At 35.1% G+C, this 10,363-nt stretch overlaps 2 protein-coding genes across 2 annotated transcripts; one reads left to right on the forward strand and one right to left on the reverse strand.

Annotated features, from left to right (window-relative positions):
* Nucleotides 1-4,747: 4,747 nt before the first annotated feature.
* LOC106431384 (diphosphomevalonate decarboxylase MVD2, peroxisomal) lies at nucleotides 4,748-8,156 on the forward strand. The gene is made up of 9 exons (XM_013872181.3): nucleotides 4,748-5,102; nucleotides 5,663-5,861; nucleotides 6,195-6,258; nucleotides 6,486-6,630; nucleotides 6,865-6,951; nucleotides 7,033-7,190; nucleotides 7,288-7,336; nucleotides 7,516-7,640; nucleotides 7,737-8,156. The coding sequence occupies exons 1-9, from the start codon at nucleotides 4,893-4,895 to the stop codon at nucleotides 7,957-7,959; spliced, it is 1,260 nt and encodes a 419-aa protein (XP_013727635.1). The 5' UTR covers nucleotides 4,748-4,892; the 3' UTR covers nucleotides 7,960-8,156.
* A 209-nt stretch (nucleotides 8,157-8,365) lies between these two features.
* Nucleotides 8,366-10,075, reverse strand: LOC106431357. Its single transcript, XM_022711454.2, has 3 exons — nucleotides 9,942-10,075; nucleotides 9,590-9,852; nucleotides 8,366-9,329 (listed from the first exon to the last, which is right to left on the reverse strand). Exons 1-3 carry the CDS (start codon nucleotides 9,949-9,951, stop codon nucleotides 8,550-8,552), a joined length of 1,053 nt encoding a protein of 350 aa, XP_022567175.1. The 5' UTR covers nucleotides 9,952-10,075; the 3' UTR covers nucleotides 8,366-8,549.
* Between the last annotated feature and the right edge of the window lie 288 nt (nucleotides 10,076-10,363).

A 10,363-nucleotide genomic window follows, 5' to 3' on the forward strand; every position in this document is an offset into this window, starting at 1 on the left:
ACATTTATTACAAAGTATAAAATAAAACTTACCTATTTTAAATGTTTTATTATCTTTCTTTTTTCACTCTTCTTAACAACTTTATTAATTGTATTTATTATAATAATTCAACACGATTTATTTTAAATGCTAACCATAATAATTTCACCAGTTTTAAGGAAATTGCTTTATTTGTGATAAAAATTCAAACCTGTTAATAAATATTTTTTTTATTTGTTTAAAGAATCAGTTAGATATATGCATCCGATAACCCACTCGAATACAAATCATTTTTTTTTATATCGAGGTTTTTTTGGTTTTAAAATTAAAATCCATTCAGATATTTAAAATTTTTAAACGGGGTTCGAGTCGGATCTTTCCGGATTCGAATAGCTTTGTATGAACCTAAAATATTCAAATAACCCACATGTTTAAAACTGTCATCAAATAATTCATAGAAAACAATAAAAAAAACAACCAAGCTCTAGTATATCTTTATATATAAAGAAGAGTTTAATCTCTCCTGATGATGCCAGCTAGGATGCCAGCTTGGAAATAGGATCCCTGTAGTGAAGACACATAGGATCCGCACCGTTTCACTAAACTTCGCTGTTGGGCTTCGTTACGCGTTGCGGCCCATCGAGACAGTCTTCTGCGGAAGCCCTATCAACTGCTCCCCTCCGTGTTCTTTGTTCGTCGTCGATCTACGCAGAGACTGTCGAGATTCTGTAACGGCGATTGTGGTTTAATCGTCAACCACGTGATTCTCACCTATAAAAGGTATGGCTCCATCCCCTTAGCATCATCCTCACAATTTCTAAATCAATCTACCTCCTAATACGTCATCACTTCTAAAAGCCTTCATTCGTTTAGTTTGTTCTTATCAAGCCAACTGCTCAGTCCCGACTCCTCCCTCCTCAGGTATGAATCCCTCTTAATGTTTCACTCCAAGTCGTTTGATAAATAAGCCTCAATGTAGTTGGCCGGAGATGTTGGAGGAAAAGACGGTTTGAAGAATCTTCACGGTGTGTAAGTTTCCGTCGGAGTGGAGAAACACTGGAAGGGACATGACTCGATTAGCCATGTCTTGATTGCGTCTAACCCATACCGGTACGTTGTAGAATTGGATTTGGAGTCAGTTTCGTTGCCTGGAATCCAGTCAGATAATACTGGAGTTAACTGGTTATCGAAGAGATGCAGAAAGCCTTAAAAAAAAAATTGAGTATGAAATCATGTTGAACCATTGGAGAATCAGAATTATTCTGTTTGTGTTTGTATGTACGTACATCTCATTTCTCTCGCTGTGAATTTTTAATCTTTATCTATCTTAATCTTGCAAGTTGTTACTTTGTGAGAATTGCCTATGTTATTGAGTATATTGCTGTCATCTATTTACAAGATGTGTTCTGAGGAAACCATGCATTTTCAAGTAGTAGACCTCTCCAGAATTAACAGATCTATCATCTGGGATTAGTCCTTATGTATATTAGTCTTATGTATCCATGTTTAGTTCTTATGTATATTAGTCTATAGTGATTCACTTGGTATGTGGTTGAGTCTAAACATGATCATGTTTGATGCAATATGATAATTTACTTGGCACAAGGTTGAACCTAATGTGAATGTGTTTGATTCAGTATGACGAGTGCATCAAGGACTGTGATAAGGCTGTTGAAAAGGATAGAAAGCTTAGGCCTTGAAAGGAACAACTCGAAAAAGTATCCACAGGTAGCCGCCAAGAACGGCTGGTTTTGTTGGCTCTGCTACTGCTCCGCACACCATCTCCTCTGATGCACATGTGCTCTCCTCAGAGCTGCGACCAAAGCGTTCGCGAGCGAGGGTTGAGTCTGAAACTGACTGTTTGGATTGGTGGGAATCCTGTTGAAGGAAACGTTGAAACAGAGCACGAGAGCTTGGAAATAGAGAGAAGGGTGTGCTATTTGGCGACCAAAGGAAGTGAGAGGATGAGATTTGAGACATGCCCTTCGAAAAAAATTTGATCTTGTGGAAGTTAAAATCGTCGAAGTGACGTGAAGAGGAGTGACCTGAGAATGGCCTCTCCTTTTTGCTGGTTGGATATTGCTTCTAAACTGAAGCAGCCTTGGTGTTAGCGTCTGGTGCACGGTATAAACCAATGTACGCATCACTTTAACCCGTTAAATCCCTTTCAAGTTTTTTCTCTGTACCCACAAACAAAACAAGGTTGAGACGTTGAAGTTTCTTTAAGCTTAAAGGAAGAAATAGTGGTGGAGGAAGCAAATTTAAGTTATGAAGATATGGTTTAGTATGAGGAAAGTATCGAATAGATGAGGGAGGGCAAGTTATGGCTTTATATTTTTTTAATTCGTCAGATTTACAATCACCCAAATTGTAATCAACATCATTTCTTAGTAATGAAATATCATAAAGAGCTCAGATATTAGTGAATACTTTTGTAATACTAAACACCTGGCCAGTCGTTCAAATTGTTTTACTTGGAGGATGCATTAAAGAACTTCACTTGAAGCAGATATTAGTTTTTCTGAATTTCACTTGAAAATTTTATAAGAAAACCAATTACGAGAATACAATAACATTGTTGCCTTTTCACGTTTTATCAACTCAACCATGATTAAAGAAAAACTTAAACTTTTCCTATTCTAATAATTGAGTTTAAGTTAAGAAAAACTAAGATACTGAGAAAAAGAAAAAAAAACAATTTACACACTATCAAAACAAATTAAAAAAAAAATATACAACAGTAAACATAAAATGGAAAATAATTTCATGATATAAACAAGATACTAAATTTATTGTATCTAAATAGATGTATTTAAAAAATTTCATGAAAAAATATCTTCCTAGCTAATCTCGAATGGCACATAGAAACAATTATGAATTCTTTCCCTGATAATCTGAAATTCTGTGTTTAATGTTAAAATCAAGCAAGAAATAGTCTAGAAATCCTTATATTTGTTCATAATAAACAATATAGCTTATTTTATCTGAACCAAGTATCACCTAACAATAAACTTTAAAAATAAAACCGATGAATATCAGGAACATGTCCTAACCCTTGAACATTATGTCCAATCCAATTGGATATCTAATGTTTTGATTGCCAATTTTTCATCAAAGTTGAGATTCTCTTTTTGGAAAATTATTCAAAGGCCTTACAATTGGCGAGAATTTCAAAAAGAATCGTATACATTAGTTGTTAGATACAAATTATTCAACAATGACATAACAATATTGTCGTCGCAAAAAGTCAAAACAAAAATTAATTACAAACAAAAGATACATGAACCATTTTCTTGAATTTTTTCTTCTTTTTTGTGTCTTTCATTCACATCTCTTGCAAATATGAACCTAAAATACCAACCACAAAATTATATAAGAAAACAATAATCTAGATCACAAATAAATCATATCCCGCCCGTACGGCGGACCGACTCTAGTATTATAATATAAACATTTGTGTATTCACAGATTCATAATAATCTTAGTTTACTTATTTGTTATCTCATTAATTTTTTCAAACCATCACTTATATTTGTAGCTTTTTATCTTATATATTTATGTCGGTAGATTTGCGTTTGATTATTAAGACATTTAGTATTAGTTATTGTTGGTATGAAAAATGAGCCACATTGGCATATATTCCTATGATAGAGTGAACCGGTTTGGTTTGATTTTAATAGGTGGTGAATGATTTATTTAATTACAGTCTGTTTGTTTAAGAGAAAGGAATATTCCTACGTAAACTCGGATGATAATAGCTTAGACGTTAATAATGTATAATAAATGAAATGTTATGTAATTTATGACTTTCTAGTGAAGTCTATTTTTAAAATATAACATATAAAAAAAAAGTAAAAGACAAAAATAACACTAAATTTAAGTTTTTGTTTTCAAACTAGTACTCAAGGTCAAAAGTCACAAAAATATCACTTAATGTTTTATCAAAAGTCACAAACTTAGGGTTTAGAGTTAAAGGGTGGGGTTTAGGGTTTAGGGTTTAGGGTTTAGGGTTTAGAGTTTAGGGTTTAGGGTTTAGAGTTTAGGGTTTAGGGTTTAGAGTTGAGAAATGAGGTTTTGGGGATAAGATTTCAAATTTTGAAAAATAAAAAAATTAAAATTTTCAAAAGATAAAAGGGCAAATCTCCAAAATAGCACATTTTTAAGTTTATATCACAAAAATAGCACTTAAAAACTAAAATGACCAAAATAGCACATTTCTAAGTTTATCCTTTAAAAATTTTAATTTTTTTATTTTTCAAAATTTGAAATCTTATCCCCAAAATCTCATTTCTCAACTCTAAACCCTAAACCCTAAACCTTAAACCCTAAACTCTAAACCCTAAACCCTAAACTCTAAACCCTAAACCCTAAACCCCTAAACTCTAAACCCTAAACCCTAAACCCTAAATCTTAAACCCCACCCTTTAACTCTAAACCCTAAGTTTGTGACTTTTGATAAAACATTAAGTGCTATTTTTGTGACTTTTGACCTTGAGTACTAGTTTGGAAACAAAAACTTAGATTTAGTGTTATTTTTGTCTTTTTCTCAAGATAAAATGTTATTTTGGTCATTTTAGTTTTTGAGTGCTATTTTTGTGATATAAACTTAGAAAAGTGCTATTTTGGAGATTTGCCGTAAAAAGAAGTTGTGACTTATCTTTTTAATAGATAAGAGGTTTGACTCCAAAAAAAAAGTAATTAAGTTTTTTTTGTCAATGTATTTGAATAAAATAATATATAATCCGTTATGAAGGGGGGGGGAGGGGGGGCGTCACTTTAGTTTCTCCGTCTCTTAACTCTTTATTGCTTTTGGATTTAATCACTTGAAAGCTCTCTCTCTCTCTCTCCAGATCTCTCTCTCTCTGGGCACTGAATATCAGTAGTCTATACAGGCTTGGGGGGAATATCTTGATATGGCGGCGGAGAAATGGGTGTACATGGTGACGGCGCAGACCCCGACGAACATCGCGGTGATTAAGTATTGGGGAAAGAGAGATGAGGTCCGTATTCTACCCGTCAACGACAGCATCAGCGTTACTCTCGATCCCGATCATCTCTGCACCGTCACCACTGTCGCTGTTAGTCCTTCTTTCGATCGTGATCGAATGTGGCTCAATGGCAAGGTACTTCTTCGCTTACGAATCTCTGATGTTTCTTCGTTTCTTCACTAGGAGATTCCCTTCACCCAATCCAATGGTTTTGCTTAAATGTTGATTTTAATTTCTGAGCTAGATTTTTTTGCATCAGCTAGTTTTAGATTTGAACTTTGAATAATTTATAAATGGGATGAGTCCTGATGTGAAATCAAATTAGTATTTTGTTTTCCCTTCATACACTGTCTCATTAACTCGGCACAATGAACAAAACTAATCCACAAATTTTCATTTGTAGAATTGAAAAAAAATAATTAAAAATATAGATTTTGTTCCTCATCAAGATTGGATACAAAAACATTTCTTCATACATAAGGAAAAGAGATGAATAGAGTGTGTCAATAATTTGACAAAATTTTCAACATAATTGGTATAAAAATTTGAGGAACAATAAATTCATGATATATATTTTTTTTCTTTCAACAATGTGATCTGTCACTTACTGAAGCCAAATGCAAAGTTTTTGTATGAGTCTTTATGATTGGATTCACTGGCATTTTGTGTACTTGTTTGTTTTCATGTTAGTATAGGAGATCTCTCTTTCTGGGAGTAGGTACCAAAACTGTTTGAGGGAGATTCGGGGACGTGCTGGTGATGTTGAAGACAAGGAGAAGGGTGTCAAGATAGAGAAGAAAGACTGGGAGAAGCTGCATCTACATATTGCTTCTCATAACAACTTCCCTACTGCTGCTGGCTTAGCATCTTCTGCTGCTGGATTTGCTTGTCTTGGTATTGTCCTCTGCCTCTCTGTTTCCTCGTGGGGTTGATTGAAACTGAAGCATGAATATTATAGATTATTTACATTCTTTCTTTGCCTTATTAAATTGAAGGAACCACATGGTTTGATAATTGTTAAAAATATACTGTATGTATTGGTGCTTAAATTTCATTTTAAGGTTAGAATATGTAGGGAAGATGTGATTGCCTTAATACAGTTAACTAAATTACAGCTCATTGTAATTAATAGCTTGTCACTAACTCTTTTGTCTTTTCATGTCAATTTAAATTATCTACATTTCTCAAGGTTGATCATGAGCTTCATAATGCTCTCTTTTTCTACAGTTTTTTCTCTTGCTAAGTTGATGAATGTAGATGAAGATGCAAGCCATCTTTCTGCGATAGCCAGGTATATATGTAGTGGACTTTCTTGCATTATCATTTGCCTCGTGCATTGATTATATACGGATACTGTCTTGATTCTGTTTTACAATGATTTTATCTATGCCTCAGTTACAATGGTAAACGTTCTCCATGTTGTTTTTTTGTTGAATGAAATGTATTCTGACATTTCCCTAGAGATTAATTGGTACTGGTTAACCAGGGTTTAACTCTTATTTTATTTCTCTCGTGTAGGCAAGGTTCAGGAAGTGCTTGCCGGAGTTTGTTTGGTGGATTTGTTAAGTGGGAAATGGGAAGCAAAGAAGATGGAAGTGACAGCGTTGCAGTTCAACTGGCAGATGAGAAGCATTGGAATGATCTTGTTATCATCATTGCTGTGGTATGAATCTTATAAACCGATTGTCAAGCGACTTGTAGACTTGGTTACACAATTACTCTCATTCTCCCATCTACCAGATAATGCCGTTTTCTAATTAACCCAATGGTACAATTTTGAATGAATGAGCCATTAATACGACAAGTCCACTGCACTGCCTGCTTATAGTTCCTTCATAGCTTGTAAAAGCTTCTTTTATCTATGCTTTTAAGTATTTTTAGCTTTTGCTATACCCAGGTGAGTTCACGGCAGAAGGAAACGAGCAGCACCTCTGGAATGCGTGAAAGTGTTGAGACGAGTTTGCTTCTACAGCATAGAGCAAAGGTACGTTGTTTCTTGATATTTGATGAAAGTCTTGTATTATTACGTCTTACATTTCATTTTCTGTTTTCTCTTTACCTGTAGGAAGTTGTTCCTAAACGAACTCTGCAAATGGAGGAAGCTATTAAAAACAGAGATTTTGCTTCATTTACTCAATTAAGCTGCGCAGACAGTAATCAGTTTCATGCTGTTTGTCTGGATACATCTCCTCCCATATTTTACATGAATGACACCTCCCACAGGTTTTTTTTTTGTCAGTCATATGCTGCTTTTTCTTTTAACAATCATCATACATCTTTTTTTTTTTAATTAATATCAAGCCGTTAACTGCTTCCTCAGGATAATTAGCTTGGTTGAAAAGTGGAATCGTTCTGAAGGGACACCACAGGTAAAGAGTCCTACCAAGTAGTGTCTTGGTCGACCTTTTGACCATTTGTTAGTTCCAATATTTATACTGGCGTATATTAATCGATCGGACCACCTTATCTCAAATCTCCTTGCAAAAAACTATTATGTGTTCTTCGAGTTTATAAACAATAAATAACTCAAAAATTTGAATGTGGACAGGTTGCTTACACATTTGATGCTGGCCCAAATGCTGTACTGATTGCACGCAACAGAAAGGTAGCAGTTCAATTGCTCCAGGGGCTTCTCTACTATTTCCCCCCTAAGTCTGAAACTGATATGAAGAGGTGAGAGAGAAAGAAACATTGTGTTTTTTTTTTAATGAGTTTAACATTTATGACTTAAAAGCTGTGTGTAATGATTTTCTTTTCTTTGTTTATCAGTTACGTAGTGGGAGATAATTCGATTCTAAAGGAGGCAGGATTAGATGGAGCAAACAGTGTAGAGAATCTGCAACCTCCACCTGAAATAAAAGACAACATTGGATCTCAGGATCAAAAAGGAGAAGTCAGTTATTTTATCTGCACTAAACCTGGAAGAGGTCCTGTCGTGCTTCCCGACCAAACTCAGGCTCTTCTCGATCCGGAAACCGGCCTTCCCAAGTGAGCATTTTCTCTGCTTGATCAGTTTAATGGTATGATTCGCAGCAATCCTTTTGACTGCAAGGTTAAGAAACTATATTTGTGGCAGAATAAGTTCAAGCTTAGTTGTTATGATGTTATCTACTGCTAGCTTTTTTATGTCCAGTAAACGAAAAAATCACTGTTTTACTTTACCAGAGAGTACATCTTTTTACTGCAACATATACCAAGTATTGATATGCCTTGAATCTACCAATAGCTTTAGGATTTCGAAGTGTTACAAAAAAAGCTTTAGGGTTTCGAATTGGGATAATCATACATATTTTGTGTTCATGTAATATCCTAAAATAATATTTTAGCCTTCATTAATCAAGTCTCTTTTTATCCGGTGGATGTATTGTAGCCAAATTGATAAATAACATTAAATCTTGTGTCGTTTACTCTTGTATATTCATTTGTTTCCGCTTATTATCTTGCATCCGTTATAACACATTTTCTTGCAAAAACCGAAAAAAATTCATACGTAATACAGAAATTCATACAGAATGTACAATTCTTTCTTTAGTCTAAACAATGTGACATTTTAACCCAAAAAAGAGAAGAGTGAACTGAATATTAAGATGCTTGGGGAATAGGCAATAGTTCCTTCAAGATAGTTTCAGCCACCCCATCAGCATTTGGAAACAAATGACCAGCTCCTGGAATCTCATGATACTTTATCCAACTTAGTTTCTGAGCAATGATCCTTTGTAGCTGTATCGGTACAAGCCTATCATCATCCCCTTGCCACAAATGCACTGACCCTTCACCTTTCGGAAACGGATTCTCAATCTTCATAGGATCAAACCCCCATTTCCCAAATCCCACAATCAAGTCCCTCTCCAATGATTCATGTACCCCTTGCTGCGTTGTTTGGTTCTTATAAGACACCCTTACGGCCAGCTTGGGCAGTAAAGCCATATCTTGAGGTGAGAATATCGTAGGGCTAGATTGCATCACAGCTGATGTTTGAAACAGCTTTTGATGGTTCCACCAGTAGAGTAGCCACGGCGTGTGATGAGTAATGAGCATCGCAAACCTTTCGGTTTTAGTTTGCTTGTTCCATAGCTCCCAAGTTAAACTATCAGGGAAACTAGGCCACCATGAGTTGGTTACAGGACAAAGCAGTGTGGCTCCAGCGAGCCTGTGAGGGATGTACTTGAGAACACCCCAAACGGCTTGGCCTCCCATTGAGTATCCAACCACATAAAACTTGGAACCAAGTTGTAGTTGGTCAGCGAGTTGTTCAACGTCATGAGCTAATGTCTTTTCACTGCGACGGGAATGAGGATCGCTCTCTCCATAACCTGGTCGATCATATGATACCACGTAGATGCCGCTCTTCTCAAGAAACCCCTGACGATACAAAACAATGCAAATTACTCATCTCTATTGTAAAAAAAAAAAAAAAAAAAATGGTTAAAGCAGACAAACAATTGAGCTACCATAAACATTTTTAGATTAATTTTAATAATTTTTGACAACATGAAGATTATGTGACCTATGTTGTATAATAACTATGTAAAATTTAAGAGCAAAGAAGATTGTCTCTTGACTATGCCGTGCCTTTTAAGATAGAGATAAACATAACAAAATAGAAGAGATTGAATCATTACAGGACGAACACGGTTGGCGATAACAGCATCACGTCTGAAGGTGGCGAAAGCATGGATAAAGATGATCTTGAAAGTGGCATTTTGTCTACTAACACCATGTTCTTCGTAGGCTAGATAGCGTCCATCACTTAGCCGTATCCTAGGGGCGGTAATAGGCGGTCCACCGGGCGTACCGCATATCTTAGAAGGTGGAGGTATACAGGAAATAATAGCCCATACCCCTAATGCAATCAACACTATTATAAAGGCTCCTCCTACTAAGCCTGCCAAAATTTCTCAAAAATCAATAATCAGTTATCACATTTTCTTTTGCAGAGTTACTTTCATGTCAATTTATCAATCAAGAACTCACATTTCTTCATGCTGATAAACCTTGTCAAACGCAATATACCAACTTATAATCAAATAAATTGGCAAGTATAGGTTTTAAAAGTGTTGATTCTTGGATATATATAGAGTTGGTAAAACTTAAAATCGACAGAAGAAAACCTTACATTTTCATCTCACGTATGTGACAACGTGAATTACGGTGGATTCGGTGAAAGTTTTTTTTGTTTGAACCATTAATCCAGAAATAGGCGGCAGTAACAAAACCCCAACCATTGCAACAATTGTTTCTACAAATGTATTAAGCATTAAACCACATTTGTTTTAAACAATGTTTTCTAATTGTCGGGACCTCTACCTAACATGTAGAAAGTTTCATATCCAAAAATAAAATATATTTGAGCACAAGATATATATATACATGCAAACGCAATGCATAAATAATTG

This window comes from Brassica napus, chromosome C4 (genome assembly GCF_020379485.1).
Source record: "Brassica napus cultivar Da-Ae chromosome C4, Da-Ae, whole genome shotgun sequence".
NCBI classification, from domain to species: domain Eukaryota; kingdom Viridiplantae; phylum Streptophyta; class Magnoliopsida; order Brassicales; family Brassicaceae; genus Brassica; species Brassica napus.